The following is an 18,247-nucleotide window of genomic DNA, read 5'->3' as shown; positions in this document are numbered from 1 at the left end:
ATTAAATTCCTCTTCCCTCTATGGTAAAGTACAGGTATTCCGAATAGAACAAAAGCCCATCTGCAATGACATTACATTTAATCATGCATTATCCGCTTTTCAAAACTAGTATATTTTTAAAAAATGAATTAGATCAAAATATTACACTTGCGAGTCGATAAATCAAGAACAATATTCATCGAAATATAATTCGTTATAAAAAAAAGTAGGACGACGGACCTCTTTCTGTTCTTTAGACATAATTTAAAATTTTATCTAAAATCTAATGTTTAATTTTTAATTTTTAACACAATATTTTCTCATTCTTTAACGTATAAAAATACTGAAAAAATAATTCTTATTCTAATATTTCATTAAATCTACAATTTTATGAAAATACATGTACCAAAATTATTAAAAAATTAATATTTTGAATAATTTTTACTATTTCAAATATTAAAACCTGAAGCCAGAATTTGTTTTATGCCACTCTTTGAAATATAACGTAGATTCTGAAATTCATCCATGAATTTGAAATCTTAATAAATTGTATTACGTTTTACATTTTCCTTTTATTTTCTTATGATCAGGTAATATTGCGTAATCGCCGAGCCGTGGGCGTCCAATTCGATTTCCAAAATACCAGGTACGTAGTGAGAGCCAGACGAGAAGTGATCATGTCAGCGGGCACCACCAACACAGCTCAACTCCTCATGCTTAGTGGGATCGGACCCAGGGAACATCTCGAGAAATTCAAGGTACTGTTTGTTTCAGGATCCTGAAATCAATAGTGTTAAGCGCCTTTCCCATGGTTCGTTGCATTTCCAGTTATGATCATAAATCTGTTATCTGACTCATTATGGGACCACTCTCGCCTATGGACCACGGTTGGGAACTTCCCGCAAACTGTCGGTAAAATGAACAGACATCAAAGAGCAAAGGGCACCAGGCTAAAGAGGGAAACGCAAGGCGAGTATGGGCAATGGGTAAGGGACCTTCGACGGATTTACTTCGCCTAATGGTGAAGAGCAAGCAGTAAGATAAGCGCATTTTCGTAATTGTTGCTAAGCCTGGATTCAAATGATTCAGCTTCTTAAAAGACATTTTCCATCATCCACCCCCACCTCTTGTCCTTTTGGATTGCGCTTTGAAACATGTGTATCAATTGTTCATATGATTAGTTTAATTAAAACTTTTAAGAGTTATACTGAGAATTTTTGAAATAATATCATAAGGTTTTAAAAAAACCTTATATCTATACTATTAAAGACGAATGCATATGTTGGCACTTTACAAGCCTGACTATTTAAATTGTAGCTACCAAATTTGGCACATTTATAATTTGGTAGGTGGGAATGTTATGGAATATTGATTTGAATTTTCATTTAAAAAAAATTTAGTTTCAAAAAAAAATTTAGTTAAATTTTGTCGTTTTTACGTGTTAATATTCGAAAATATTATTGCTCAAAAGTGAGTGCTCTACAGTGCTCAATTATGAAATATATCATAATATTCAAAATTGTCTTGCTAATTATACTAATGTAATATCACGCAAATATTTATTAAATTTTGGCATTCTCTCTCTCTCTCTCTCTCTCTCTCTATCTGTCTATCTATCTATCTATCTATCTATATATATATATATATATATATATATATATATATATATATATATATATATATATATAACATTACATACAATTTTTGAATTGTATCCGAAGAAAGAGAAGATACTTTGAATTTTTAGTCCCGCTTTATACTATCCCGGGAGGCGTGATTTATGTACAAGCATAAGCGACGAGCGCATCAACACAGAACGACACAAAAATGAAATGAGGAAAAGTTTAAAAGAGAGCAATAGTATTTATCCCCGGTCTTATATACCATGAGATTCGATAGGGATTTCTCTTCACGTGTCGATCGAGGCAAGGGATATTTATAAAGAATTCGCTTGGCTGACAGTTTTTTTATCCCTTTACTTGAAGCGTGGGAACAGCTGACTAAAGCATTTTAACTAAAATATTTTTAGTTTTCTATTGCATTAATTGAATAGAAAAAGTGGATTGGGATCAGAAAATAAGAGAATATTTTAGAATGAAGTTAATATAGGCTAAATAAAGAAGAAAATTTGGAAATTAATTAGAATTGAAATTAGATTTTAAAATATCTAATAAATATATATATAGGCATATATATATTTAAAATATATATATAGGTATATATATCTATATATAGAGAGATATATATACCTAGAATATATATATATATATATATATATATATATATATATATATATATATATATATATATATATACCTAACTTCCTATACATCGTTGCCTTGAAATGCTAGGCCTTTTAATTATTTTATAAACATTTACCCGCGCGATTCTTTACCGCTGTTAAAAGCTAAGGAAGAAAGATTCTGCTTAATCTATTCTTTATAGTTTACAATACATAAAAAAAGTGTATTTACAATAGGAGAGGGAAATTTCTAAGACAGATTAAACGGATACTTACTGTTCTAATAGAATTTAATATGATGGGCTGTCTCCATTAGAAAGGTTCATGTACACAGTAAACAGAAGTAAAATAATTAAAAGAAATATATATTTAATTTCAAACAATTTGGCAGAATCATGGATGTGAGTTTTTATCATAACGACTTTTGTGAAATTTACCATTATACCTGGCGAACCAGCTGAATGCCTCGGACGAATAGTAATATTGAGAAATAAACGATGTTTTAACATAAAAATTATTATTTTTATTATTACATAAATCTAATACTGTTTATTAAGTCATAGTTCAATGTTTATGCTCACTATTGTAAATAAACAATATTCTAAATTTTTGAACTATAAATTTATTTTTGTTTTAGGCATTTCAGTGGAGCATTCACAGTTATTAGCCCTCTGAATTCTGTTAATAATATCTCACCTGATATTTAAATATCTTCTCTCTTTATAAAAATATTTAAGAAGTAAGGAGGAGTAAGGAGAAGTAATATATTACATTCTTTATAAAGTAAGATATTAAGAAGTAAGAACTAAGAAGAAGTAAATATCCCCTCTTTTTAGAAAAATATTGAAAAAATATTTTTAAAAATACTAAATTCAAAAAAAATGTGTGTGGTAAAAAAATGAATATTATTAAAAAGACAAATTTTTAATTATTAATATGGGGTAAAAACTATATTTACGGGAATTATTGCGGAAACCAACAGAAACTCGCTTAGTTTCTTTTTCATTAAAATTCTAGTTAAATTTCAAAAAAAAAAATCCCACCGAAATATAAATTCTATCCACCAAAGTACAGGGTGGTTATAATTAAAGTTACCCTGTTTAGACCTACGTAGTGTCCTCTCTAGTGGAAGGATATCGAAGAAACTTGATATTTAGGTTTTATGGATCATGGGAAAAAGAAATCTGCAATAAAAAATAGTTTAAATTTCGGCCGACAGATGGCGGTTTTCATGTACGATAAAGGCCGTTATGCAAATTTAGTATAGTTTAAAAAGCCAGTATTCACTGCCGCAAAATTATTCTTCGCCATGCCGTTAGAGAAGAAAAGAAGAGATTTACTGATAAAATTGTTTTATGAGAACAGCAGTAATTTGTCAGCTGCAGTGCGAGAATATCGGCGCTTGAAAGACTTACGGAAAGGGCCTATGTCCAGGCAGGCTTTGAAAAAGATGATTATTAAATTTGAAGTGATTGGAGAGTTGGGTGTGGTACAAGGAAGAGGACGGAAAAGGATTTAAAATGAAATTGCGGATGAAGTCGCTCTTGCTTTGATCGAAAGTACGTCCGATTCGCAATATTCTTCATCAAGTGCTCGAGCAGTGGCACGTGATTTGTCCCTTCCTTGGTCTACAGTACGAAAGGTCCTTCAATCCATTGTAAAGTGGTATCCATACAAGATCCATCAAGGGCAAGCGCTGAATCCTACAGGCCCGAAGAAACGAAATCAATTTGCTAGAATTTTTTTAGCCAGAATAGCCTTTGACAATTCATGGCCTTGGAACATTTTGTGGTTGGACAAGGCTCATTTTACCCTAGGCGGAGCAGTAAATACTCAGAACTGTCGTATATGGGGTACTGCAAGTCCTAATGATGTGCATGAACAGTATTTACATCCTGATTACATTACTGTATGGTGTGGCTTTACTACTGATTTCATTCTTGGTCCCTTTTATTTGAGAAAAACACGCCTCATGGCCCTCAAAGGTGTTCCGTTACGGGTGCCCGTTACCGCGACCTTCTTCAGCAGCAAGTCACTCCTGCGTTAGAAGAACGAGAATGTTTAGGGACTACTGTCTTCATGCAAGATGGTGCACCACTTCACATTGCTCGACCAGTGACGGCATTGCTTCGTGCCCGCTTTGAAGATCAAAGGGTAATTTCAAGAAATTTTCCAACTGCCTAGCCTCCACGTTCTCCGGATTTCAATCCCTGTGATTTCTGGTTATGGGGATTCCTGAAAGATCATGTCTATAGACTGCATGAATTCAAAGCAAGCATAACACGTCTTGTTGCTGCAATTGGTCGAGAAACCCTTCGTGCCACTGTTGAACACGCCATAACACGCTTTGAACATGTGCTTTACATAAATGGAATGGGCATTGAACATATATTGTAATTAAATAAAGTTTTTAAGTTCCAAATTGTGTTTTTTTTTCATGCGCCGGCTTTTCACCTGGCGGTTGAAATATGAACTATTTTTTTTATTGCAGATTTCTTTCCCCCGTGATCCATACAATCTAAATATCAAGTTGCTTCGACATCCTTCCACTGGAGCGGATATTACGTAGGTCTAAACAGGGTAACTTTAATTATAACTACCCTGTATATCCAAACCAATTTCAGTTTATCTACACTCACATAAATACACACACGTTTTCCTTTATTATCGGCAGAGATTGAGAATTAGATATTTCATCATATCATAGCCTTAAATAAAAGGCAATTTGCTTTTGTGTGCTCTATTAAATCTTTTTTTATTTCTGTTTAAACAATACTTGCAACTCAGACGGAAAGCCTCCATTTCCAATATTTTTAAGATGCACTTTCTAAAGAATAGCAATTGATTAATCATTTCTTTGTTTTTCCTCTCTTTCTTTTCAGATTCCAGTTATTGCGGATTTGCCCGTTGGCAACAACTTTCAAGATCACTGGGCCTCAGTTGTACCTTTCATAATTTATCCTCAAATCCCAACTGTTAAGCAAAGACTCCAGAATCCTGCAAATATAAAAGAGTACATCGCAAACAGATCAGGTATTAATGACAGATCCAGAAACAGATAATTTGCGATTATGAAATTAATAATCTGCGATTATAAAATTATTAATTTGCGATTATAAAATTAATAATTTGCTTTAATAATTAACTTCTCTGTAAAAAGTTTTGAGTTAGTAAACTGAATTATTTAGGAATAAAACTCACCGAGAAATGTTTCTCTGTATTGTGCTAGTATCTAAGGCATTCACTATAATCATAATCCAATATTTTCCATACACAAGCCTTATGATTGCTTACCTGTTAATGGTTAACATGATTACTGCTACCACTCATGCCTAATATTCAGAACATTTGTATAATTAGATGATTCCTTTTTTGCTATCAACTAAAGTAGCCCTTTCGGGATGGGAGACCTATACTCGGGATGGGAGGAGACGCACTCACGGGACGGAGCGTACTCGGAAGGATAGAGGATTCATCCCACAGAAAGGGAATTTTAGGTCATTAGGCCTAACTTAAAAAAAAAAATTGCAAGTCCTAACATCCTCATTTTTGCTACTTTTTTATATTATTAATTAATTCATAATTCTAACACATTTTTCCTCTGACAAATGACATTTACTTGCCAAAATAAACCGAAATCAAGGCATTCCGTAGTTAAAAGAAAAGTACGCGAAATGCATCCGAAAGCTACGTGAAATACAACAGAACTGACGATAAAACCTAAAATGACTAGTTACAGTTACACAGTAATAAGAAAGTAAGAAGAAAATAATTCGGAGGGGGACCACAAAAGTGAATGATTCTATCAAGTGGAAAGTATCACAACCCAATTCTCTTTATTTACATTACTTTTAGCCACCTGCCCCGCAACAACTGATGATTAAAATACCAAAGTCAGGCTGAAAATGAGCAAACTGAAGGTCAGTATAGTAAAACTATATTTATCTCAAAAGAAATGGACACAGAATGCCCTCTAGTGGTGGTTCAAAATTGGTTCAGTTTAAAAAGCGCATATACATCTCCATCCCATGAGTTCGATTTCCAGAAATCCACGGTGGTACGCCAGCTGAGAGAGTCTTTCATAAGTGATGTATATATAACAAGGCCTTTGCGGAAGAGATAGAGAAAAGGGTAATCTAATTAGATATTAAGTGTGAACTATACAGAGAAGTCAAGGGGCTTAGCGTATTTTCGAGTTCATTTAAGCCTTTTACTTGACACTTATTTCTATAAATATTTTCTTTTCTAAAGCATTTCTATATATATTTCCTTTTATATCTTCTTTTATACGGAAATAGTCTTCAACACTCAACAACCAATCCTTCAATACTCAGATTATTATTTTGATGCATTACATTGACCTCATTCATCACATATTAATCCATCTGATTTTTTAGGGAGGGGAGTGGGAATATTGAGAATTTATTTTACAAGGAGAACTAGTAGAGAATGGAAAGCATTATTAAATTTAAAAATTGCTATAATTGATTCATATTCAAGCATAAAAAGCAACATTTGAATCTGTACTCAAGTTTTCTCATAAGGTGAAACTTTGAAGGATCTCGATTTAAAAACATATTCCATAAATTGTTTAGTAATAATAGTAAAATATTGTTTATCAATATTGTACAATATTATGAACTAGAGTGCATTAATCAAAATTCTTACCAGATATCCATTCGATCTGAGGGATGACCCATGCTTACCGAAATGTTAATAACTGAATCTTTCATCCCAGGTCCGTTGGCAGCAACAGAGTTTATTAATTCCATGTTATTTATGAATGCTCGTCCAGTCGCCCCTAACGTGGATTTCCCCGATTATCAACTCTACCTTTTTGAGGTTCCGAAGCTAGTTCCAGAAAAGCAAGTTGGTTTAAAACCCGAAGTAAGTTTCGAATTTTATAAAAGTATGGTTTTAATTTCCTACATGTTACTATTGCTTTAATATAGGAGCTAGCCTATCATATGAGAATAACTCCCCCCTCCCCTAATTTACGAAAGAATATAATGACTCCTAATGACAGATCATGGTACTAATACTTCCTGTGACGTACTTTCTGTTATTAAAATGAAGGTAATTCGAACAGCCTTAATGTATCCACTCGGGAAGCGAAACTCAACCTCCATTCTGAATCCACATATCTGAGGTACCTCCAAGTAGGATTAAAAGTTAGTAACTACATTGTAAAGATAATTATAGAAATGTATATCATATTAACTCAATGTAGTCGAATGACTTGTTTCTTGTATCGCACAGTCTACGTTGTGTGATAATGGTCTATACGGTAACTTTATCCTGAAATAATAATTATAGAAATACATATTACCTTGTCGAAACATAAATTATTGAGTTTTCTATTTTATTCAATTTCGCACCATTCATGCAGTCTTACAAAAGCATAAATAAACTGATTATGCCTGAAAGATAATTTTAGAGATAGACATAGTGTTATTACAGTCTAGTCCAGTGTTTCTCAACCTTTCAGTATTCGTGGCCCAGTTTTCAATCATAATTTTCATCGCGCCCCCTGCTTACAATAAAATGTATGAAACAATAATGTATATTGAGTATTTTGGATTCTGTTTTTAAATTAATTTTAACTAACTGCCAAAACAAGAGTAAAAGCGAGCCAACGATGGCGAGAAACCACATCTTGCATTTTGGACAAGCGGGTGGTGAACAGACGAAGCGAATGAAAGCGGAGAAAATTTAAATATTATATTTGAAATGAAAGCCAAACAGGGAGATAACGTTAAAAGAATATGAAAGTAGAAAAATTCGTCAATGAAAATGAACTTGACGGGGTGAGCTAAATTTAGAAACTGGGAATACATTTTTTCGAATAATAAAAGAAATAAAACAGAAGCATGACAAAACAAAAGTGAAAAAAAATAGTAATGTTTGTGGAAGGGAATACACACGACCGATGCCGTCTCGAACATACGCGGAGTAAATCTTTTCTCATAAGAAGAAGGAAAATATTCGATAACGCAAGTTTCTATTCCAGCCAGTCTCATTCGAGTCAATCCTTTTTGCGCTATCGAATCTATCTTGAATTTTTATGTTAAATATGTTTTCGTGTTAATTGCAATTCACCATATAAAATATTTACGGCAGCAGATTTATGCAGATTCATGAATAAATTTTTATGCGGAAGTAAGAAAGCATTAGACGATACTCAAGCATCAACAAGTACACAGACGAGCGTGGTTCCAAAAATAAAATCAAGGAAATATTCTCAAGAATACTTAAATTTCGGGGTTACCAGTACTGAAGAAAATGAAGAAGAAAGGCACCTGTGTATCATTTGCTCAAAAATGTTGGCCGCAGACAGCATGAAACCTAATAAACTTAAACGACATTCGGAAACGCTTCATAGTGAGTGCGTCAACAAACCCAGAGAATTCTTCCAATTAAAATTAAAATCATATAACAAGCAAAAATAATTTTTTAAAGAAACTTTGTCTGTGAATAAAAAAAGCTTTAATTGTATCTTTCAAAGTTCATATAAAATAGCCAGATGTAAAAAACCTCACATCATTGGTAAAGACCATATTTTGATAGGACGTGTTTGGAGATAATGTAGATGTTGTTTGGAGATGTTTGGAGATAATTTTTCAAAACAATTGCAGTCCATACCTCTTTCTAATGATAGTGTTGCCCGTTGAATTGGCGATATAGCTGAAGATTTACAGTGTCAGCTTTTCTCGAAGTTGCGTGACAAATTGTTTTCAGCTTGACGAAGCAACTGATAGTAATACAGATGCTCATTTAATTGAATATTTTCGAATTTGTGATAATATGTTAGTAGTAGAAGAACTACTTTTCTGCAAACCAATAGAAATTAAAACATCAGCGCTCGCATTATTTGCTATTTTAAATTATTTGAAGAGCGAGGCAAACATAGAATGCAAAAATTGCGTCGGAATATGCACCGATGGTGCTCGTTGAATGTCCGAAAGATTCCAAGATATACAAGCACTTTTAAAACAAAAATAGCCTCAGTGCACACATTGCATGATCCACAGATAAGCTTTGGCTTCGAAAGAAATGAGTCCTGGTTTGAATATTGTGTTAACTAAGGTTGTAAACTTAGTAAATTATATAAAAATGTGACCCCTGAAATCAAGAATCTTTTCCGCACTTTGTGAAGACATGGGTTCAGTACATTCAGCGTTACTATTTTATTGGGAGGCAAGATGATCATCACGTGGGGAATTTTTGCAACGTGTTTAGGAATTAAGAGAAGAAGTCCCCATTTCCTAGAAGAAGAAAACAAACAGGAGGCCGATAATTTTCGCAATAGTTTATATTGTGATGAAATTGAGGTATTTGGTCGGCATATTCGAGAAATTAAATAACTTGAATCTTCAACTCCAAGGAGCAAATACACATATGTTGGATACGAGTGATAAAGTTAATGCTTTTTGTTGAAAATTGGAACTGTGGAGCAGAAATTTAACGCAAAAAACCCTGACAATGTTTGTAAATGTGAATGATTGTACTAATACTTAGAAGGTTGAAAAAGAACATGGAAAAGTTGATTTTGTAACCACTGAAAATCATTTAGCCATGCTGGCAAAGAATTTTCAGGCTGACGACAAACTGATAGTGAGTAGATTAGGAATTCATTTCTTAGACTCCCGAAGGACTCTCAATTGATGAGGAAGAACAATTCATAGACTTCACGACAAGTGGAGAAACTAAAAGATAATTTAGTAATAAATCCCTATTTGGATTTTGCGCAGGAGTAAGGATGATTTTTCTGCACTAAAAGCAAGGACATTTCACATTCTATTACCATTCAACATCCTACCTTTGTGAAACTGGATTTTCTGCTGTGGCTTCTTTGAAAACAAGATATAGAAACAGAACTGAGAGTGGCTATTTCTAATATTAAACCCTCCTTCGAAAAACTTTGCTCTGCAAGACAGGCCCACGGAAGTTACTAATGATTATTAAATTTTTTCTTAATTTAGTATGTTTTGATTAAGTAAGCTTTGATTTAGTAAGTTGATTTACTTAAATAAGTTATTAAATATGTCAAAATGTATTTTGCTTTCTATGTATATATGTGCTTTCCTCTCAGTCAGTTAATCAATTTTTTTAAACAATATTTTCTCTTGGATATTCACGCGCCCCACAGGTTGAGAATTGCTGGTCTAGTCTATTGAATTGCTTGCTGTATCATAAAGGGTGTCCTAAAATTATCACAAGATTTGAATTTGTCACCATTTGTGCAGTAAATTTTTGCAACACTATTAAAAAGGAAGAGGAAATTGAACCACATTTATGCAAATTGGTCGTGAAAAATTTCGACAAAAGAGGGCGTATGTGCCAGCAAAGCCGTTGAAGCCATTTGCCCTATTTGTCCTTCCATACCTAATCCTACCCTGTGAAATTTATAATTCTATAAAAATATAACAATTTAAAGAAAAAAAAGGTTTAAAGGTAAAAGTTTTTTTTTAAATTTAATTCGAATCTTGCGTTAACATGTTGTTCTGTCGTGTAACGCTCCATTTAGAGGATTGGCAACACTTTATTGCCGGAATGGTGGTTCAAATCTTGCATTAATTTTGGGACTTCCTTTACGATCCTTGCAGTAAGGTAATACATATTTACGTTGTAAAGATAATATTACAAATGGATATTGTATTGCTACAATCTGGATAGGTGAACTGCTTGTTTTATCACATAATTCTTGTTGTTTTGTAGGGGTATATATATATATATATATATATATATATATATATATATATATATGTAAAAGTTTTACGCTGTAAAGATAAATTTAGAAATGAATGTCATTTTATTATAATCTAGATGACGGAACTGTTTGCTGTGTGACACATTACATACAGTCCTACAAGGACATATATGAAATGCAAATTATTCTGACTATGAAATTATAATTTTTGGAGAAAGTTTTCCAGTTTTCACTATTAATTGCTATAAGGCTCTTCATCCGTAGCTTGGCAATACAATATTATAAAAAAAAATTACAAAAATAATAATTTCCATCGTAAATTTTTTTCGGTCAATAATTTCAACCGATTTAATAATTTCAACCTTATAATTTGGGAATCAGCTAAGATTCGTTTCTAAAATTTTGTTCGTATCTAATTGTTTGTTTTGTTTGTAAAATTAAAACTCTATAGGCAGAAACGTATACAGACAAAATTCGTAACATTTAGCTGGAAAAAAAATCTCTTTTTTTTATAATTGAACTTTAAACTATTACTTTATGACTTTTCTACATATCAATTTCGTTCACACGATAGATTCTCTTGCTCTCCACTATAGATTTCCCTGGCAGACAGCCGTTTATGAATAGATAAAAATGGCTTGATAATTTTTTAAAAAGTGAAGTATGCTATCGCAAATTTTAAATTGTCATATAAGAACGTTATTTTTTAATTAGCATTGTTTTTGGTATCAATCCGACAGAAAAACTTCATGTTCTCACATGACTCATATTTTGCAATCACCAACATTTAGAAAAGCAATGTCTTTTGGCCATCTCATAATCAATCCAGTTCTAAATTTTTTTTCTCGAGGCCAGAATTTTTTTCCCATGAAAAACCAGTTTTAAATGGTTTTAAACAATCCCGTGACTATCAGATCAGCGCCGGTACTTAGAAAAGCGATGGTTCTTTTTTCTTTTTTTTCCATCTCAAAATTGTTCGAGATCTAAAACTTTTTTGTCGGTTAAAAAAATTAATTAAAAAATGTATATATATGTAACAATAATTTAATTCTAATTTCAATTTAATTAATTACCAAGATTTTAACTTAATTTATTATTAGTTAGATTATTAGAGAACATTATTAGAGAATATTAATAGTAACTTCATTCTAAAAATATTCTCTTATTTCGTGATTCAATTCCACTTTCTCTACTTAATTAGTTCAAGAGTAGCTTTGTAAAATTGCTGAATCGGCAAAAACCTCACATTCCCACGCTCCGCGAGAAGGGATAGAAAAATGTGCAGTAAGCAAACTCTTTTTAAAACATCCCTGTGTTTTCCCTTACCTCGTCGACGCTTGTAGCGAAAATCCCTATAGAAATCTCATTATATATTAGCACTATGAAGAAATATTTTCCCTATCAATTTCTCAGGTTTTATAAGACCAGGGATGAAATGTCCAAGAGCTTTTTCCTCATTCCTCTCTGCCTGCTTATATGCCTGCTTCTCCAAAATGAAATAAAACGACGTCACGAATTCGAAAGTCCTTTCACTGTCTTCAAAACTGCATCTTGCTTTACATAAAATAATGCTTACATATTAAAGATTCGACAAGGATAGTTTCCTGTAAAAAATTATGAAATGAACTAAAGATATTAAAATTAAATCCGTGGGAAAGGAAAATGAATCATGCAATAGCTCTTTGCCGGCGCTCTTCTTTGCGGCCAACCGTCTCTTGTGTCTCCGTGGCCGTGGTTCATTATGGCCAGCCATCTACATTCTCCCGTGGCATAGCTTCGCTGCGTCTTTCCTTACCAACCGATGCAATATCCCCTGATGTACCGTGTGTTCCGTAATTTGTGACCTCATCCGACATTCTGTCTTTGTTGTTCAATAGATACCCTTGTGTTTGTGCTCCATATCGTCATGTGCGTGCTCCTTATATCTTCAAGAAGTAGTGGCTCCTTGTCATCATAAAAAATTTCTGGCTCCTTACCTGTGCTGAAAAATCGCGATCTCGACATCATTTCCTTGTTTTATTATCAGCACCAAAACAATAGTCACCTGCCGTAGTCTTCAGTGCCAGTGCTCAAAATCTCATTTTTGTGATTAATTTAAAAAGTGATGATTCATCAAAAAAGTGTTTAGTGTTTCCCGACTCAATGGTGAAAATCAAGATTTATATTGTGTGTTTTTCTTTTCTTTTCATTTTCATTTTTGAATTATTGCAAGTTATATTTTTAAATTATTATTTAAAATACTTAATTTTTAGTCTTTTATCAAATCTATTTTTTAAAACTTTATGCATAAATTTATAATGTTTTTTTATTTGATATATACTTCAATGTTGTTAAGATCTGGAAAAATGACTGACTAAGATAAAACAAATGTGCCTAATTCTCAAAGTTCAGAAAATAAAATTGAAAAAGAAGAAAATAATTAAATAGCCCAAGAATCCTCCATAATCCCTTTTGATCCGGAAAATTGGATGAAAATGGATTTATGGTTAGGATATTTCAATAAAATTTTTAAGAAAATAACAAAACTGATTTATGGAAAATTAAAAATATTGCCAAATTTCTAAAAGGATCAGCTTTAACTCATTATATAAATAGTTATTTAAATATTGATAATTTTGATGACTTGTGTATTAACTGAACACTTTATTCAACCCAATATTGCTAATTTTTCTGACTTTTCACAGTTGAAATTTGATTCGAAAATGCCAAGTTATTGATTATTTTCATCAAAAATTAAATTATGGCAGACAGTTAGGCCTTAATCCACAACTGATTTTAGAAGGCCTTACTGATGGACTGCCAAATCACCTAAAACAATTGGTAAGCATATAAGCTCCTGGTACCCCTACAGAATGGCTTACAATAATAACTAAACTATTAAAAATGGAAGAATCTTCAGAAACCAAACCCAGGCAGGTGTAATGAAACTAGAATCAAAATATGGCAACCAGCACCTTTTACACCTAGGCATAATTTTAATTAAAGATTTCAAAATTCTTTTACTCCTTAGCTCCCAATAATTTTAGACAAAATTATCAGAATTCAATAAGGCCAAGTGTCAATAATTTCAATAACTATGGTCTTAATTTGCATTAGTAACAGAGATTACGATCTTCTCCATGTAGAATTTGTACTCAAATAGGTATTCCAAATGCTTATCATTGGACCCAAATATGTCATTTCCATCAACCCCAAATTATGACAATTGTTCCAATTACAGCCACTTTCATTTCCTCGTGGCACAGAAGTGCCTCTTGGCTGTTCTCAAAATCCTGGAAAGAGACAAAATTCTTCTAATGAAGCCCCTGGCCGAGCACAAGTGCAATTATTAGTGTCCTGACATATCTCAACTTTACCAAGTCTAGCTAACTTGGACAATGTTTATAACCCTCATAGTAATGTAAATATTGTTATTGACACAGTATCCATTATTTCAATTATATCTGCAGATATTGTAAAAAAACCTTAACTCGACAAGAAAAGATGTAAACCCTATTAGAGTCAAACAAGCACATGGAACGTTCCAATTAACTCACATCTGTGACATATATTTAAAAATTGGCCAAATGAATAATAAAATCATATTATATATTATGGACAATCCTTTACCATATATCATTTTAGGACTTCCAGATTGTAGTTTATATAAGTTAATTATAGATTGTGACAAAAATCAAATATTTCAAAATGGAAAAATTATTACCAACTTACATACCAATAATAATTATATGTCTTTACATATTGTTGAAAATAACAACACTAGTGATAATAAGGTCAAGGTAGTTAATACCTCAGAGGAAATTTTCCCACCTCTGACTGTAAACAAATTATCTGAACCTGTGTTATCCCTGGTGTCAGAATATTCTCATGTGTTTGCAAAAAATGAATATGATGTTGGTAAAATAAGAATGAAACCCCCTAGAATAAATTTAACATCTGATTTACCAGTTTCACAAAGGGCTTATAGAACCTCTGCTACTGAGGAAAGAGAAATAAATAAGTAAATAAAAATTTGTTAGATGCAGGTTTAATAAAAGAATCTACTAGTAATTATTCCTCCCCTGTAACATTAGCATATAAAAGAAATGAAAATAGAAAAAGTCGTCTTTGTATTGATTATCGTAAAATTAATTTCCTTTACAAAGCTGACGCCGAGCCACTCCCTAGAATAGATAACTTATTATATAAACTAAGTACTGCTAAAGATTTTTCAACTTTGGATCTTGCATCTGGATATTGGCACATACCCTTACATGAACAAGATAAACATAAATTCGCATTTGTAACTACTGAAGGTTTATATGAATTTCAAGTCCTACCTTTTGGCTTTAAAATTGCACCTGCAATATTCAATAGAACTTCGTAGAATTTTAAATAAACATAAATTTTCAAATTTTGCATGTCACTATTTTGATGACATAGTAGTTTTCTCTAATTCATTAGAGGAACACTATGATAATTTAAAACCGATTTTTCAAATGTGTGAAAAAAAAACATTAAAAAATGAATATGATGTTGGTAAAATAAGAATGAAACCCCCTAGAATAAATTTAACATCTGATTTACCAGTTTCACAAAGGGCTTATAGAACCTCTGCTACTGATGAAATTGAAATAAATAAGCAAATTAAAAATTTGTTAGATGCCGGTTTAATAAAAGAATATACTAGTATTTATTCCTCCCCTGTAACAGTAGCATATAAAAGAGACGAAAATAGAAAAAGTAGTCTTTGTATTGATTATCGTAAAATTAATTTCCTTTACAAATCTGAGGCCGAGCCACTCCCTAGAATAGATAACTTATTATATAAACTAAGTTCTGCTAAAGATTTTTCAACTTTGGATCTTGCATCTGGATATTGGCACATACCCTTACATGAACAAGATAAACATAAATTCGCATTTGTAACTACTGAAGGTTTTTGTGAATTTCAAGTCTTACCTTTTGACTTTAAAAATGCACCTGCAATATTCAATAGAACTATTCGTAGAATTTTAAATAAACATAAATTTTCAAATTTTGTATGTCACTATTTTGATGACATAGTAGTTTTCTCTAATTCATTAGAGGAACACTATGATAATTTAAAACCGATTTTTCAAATGTGTGAAAAAGAAAACATTATAAATTTTCTAAATCTGTATTTGCTCAAGATAAAATTAATTTCTTAGGGCATGAAGTCAAAGAAGGATGCATTTCTCCTGATAATCACAATATTAAAAGTATTAAAAAATTACAACCTCGAAAAAATGTTAAACAACTTCAAGATTTTCTTGAATCTATTAATGTTTATAAGTTTATTGATTCTTATGCTAAAATAAGAAAACCCTTAAATAATCTTCTTAAAAAAGATACTCCATGGCAATAAACAAGAGACTGTAAAAAAAACGTTTATAATGTTAAACAATAAATTGATAACTTGACCAGTGTTACAACTATATAACCCTAATTTACCTCTTCATGTTTTTTGTGATGCATCTCAGGTAGCCTTTGGAGCTGTTCTAAAACAACCTGATTGTTCTGGTACATTACACCCTGTATCTTATCATTCAAGAACTTTATAATCTAATGAAAAAAATTATTGTATAACTGAGTCGGAATGTTTAGCAACAGTAGATGCTCTTGATAAATTTTATTACTATTTACATGGGAAAAATTCACAATTCATACTGATCATGCTGCTTTTGTTTGGTTTAAAAATATTAAAAATTTAAGGGGAAGATTATTTCGTTGGTCTTTAAAACTAAGCATGTTTGATTATGAAGTTAAATATTTAAAGGGAACGGCTAATATTAAAGCTGATATGTTATCAAGGCATCCTACTGCTCATTATCTCCAACATTCTGTTAATTTATTGAATTGGATGAGATAAAACACTATCAAAATTTAGACAATTTAGATAATACTAAATATAAAAATATTAATGATGTACTTGTAGCTAAAAAGAAAAATTTGTTTAAAATAGTTGTACCTTTTTCTCTTAGGAGAAACGCTTCGCAAACGGCTCATGAACAATTCGGGCATCCAAGCACTCAAAAAATGATAAATTTAATTACACCTCAGTATTATTGGCCCCATATTACTCAAGATATTGCACTTTTTGTAAAACATTGTGATATTTGTCAATTAAATAAAAAGAAAAAGCAAAAAAGATATGGCCTTTTACAGGCTGTGCTCCCCAAAGATCGTCCTTTTGAATGTCTTTCTGTCGATACTGTTGGAGGATTTAACTATTACAATTCAACTAAAAAATTTCTTCTTATAGTAATTGATTATGCGACTAGATATGTTTGGGCTTTTCCTTCCAAAAATGAAAATTCTGAAACTTATATTAATATACTAAAGCAAGTTTTCCAAATTATTAACTTATAAAAATGGTGCTTTTACCTCATCTAAAATAAAACATTTCCTCAGACATTACAGTGTCAAGCATTTGTTAACATCTTCATATCATTCACAAACCAATGGGAAATGTGAAACAGTTAACCAATCAATAGTAACTAAATTAAAATGCAAAGTCAATTCTTCTCCTACTAAAATTCCTTGGACTAAACGTTTAGAACAAGTAATCAATGAATATAATTTAACCCTCCCCCCCATTCAGTTACAAAATTTCTTCCTGCATATTTGTTATTTGGCACTTTACCTTATCCACTTCCCTAAACTCAAAATCAATTCCATCCTCCAGTAGAAGAGGCCAGAAAATTAGCTAAAGATAATACAATAAAATATCATGATAAAAATAAAATAAGATACGATGCTAGATTTATAGATTCTCCATTCAAACCTGGTGACACTGTAATATATGAGGAATTTAATTACTCCAATCGTAAAAAATTATCTCCGGTATTTTCAGGTTCATATGAAATAGTGACTAAAATTTCAGATCTAAATTATGAAATAACTAAACCAAATGCATTAACAAACTAAGCTACTGATATTGTCCATGTATCAAAATTAAGAACATATTACCCACCAGAAAAATTAAAATTGCCATGAATAATAATTTAAATTTAAAAAAATCCTTTTATTTCCCATGTTTCTTCCACATAATCCCCAACTTAGGTTGGCCCGTTGTCTCCACTCGTAAGACTTAGTTTTTCTTTCTTCATGATGATGATATGATAGGCGCCATCACAACATAAATTCTTGTTGAGATGCGAGTAAAGGGTCAACTTCACAATTAATTTTTATCTCTTTCTATTTTTGTCCTGGATATGTTGTTCTCCACTTTCGAAATAAATATTCCTGGATGAGACTAGAGAGAGAATAAGAATTACGTCCCCTTTCTTGATGTCCTTATTTTGGGTCATTAA

The 18,247-nt window shown here is 31.8% G+C and overlaps 1 protein-coding gene across 1 annotated transcript in view; it reads left to right on the top strand.

The window, feature by feature from the left end:
- Window positions 1–18,247, top strand: part of LOC129962765 (glucose dehydrogenase [FAD, quinone]-like) — a 35,351-nt gene that overhangs the window by 10,846 nt on the left and 6,258 nt on the right. Inside the window, exons 6-8 of the mRNA XM_056076761.1 lie at window positions 570–737; window positions 5,104–5,254; window positions 6,960–7,108. Of these exons, the coding sequence (XP_055932736.1) occupies window positions 570–737; window positions 5,104–5,254; window positions 6,960–7,108 (468 nt within the window). The remainder of the gene's footprint in view (window positions 1–569; window positions 738–5,103; window positions 5,255–6,959; window positions 7,109–18,247) is intronic.

The sequence above is a fragment of the Argiope bruennichi genome, chromosome 3 (genome assembly GCF_947563725.1).
Source record: "Argiope bruennichi chromosome 3, qqArgBrue1.1, whole genome shotgun sequence".
NCBI classification, from domain to species: Eukaryota; Metazoa; Arthropoda; class Arachnida; order Araneae; family Araneidae; genus Argiope; species Argiope bruennichi.
This window is presented reverse-complemented; position numbering and strand designations above follow the sequence as displayed.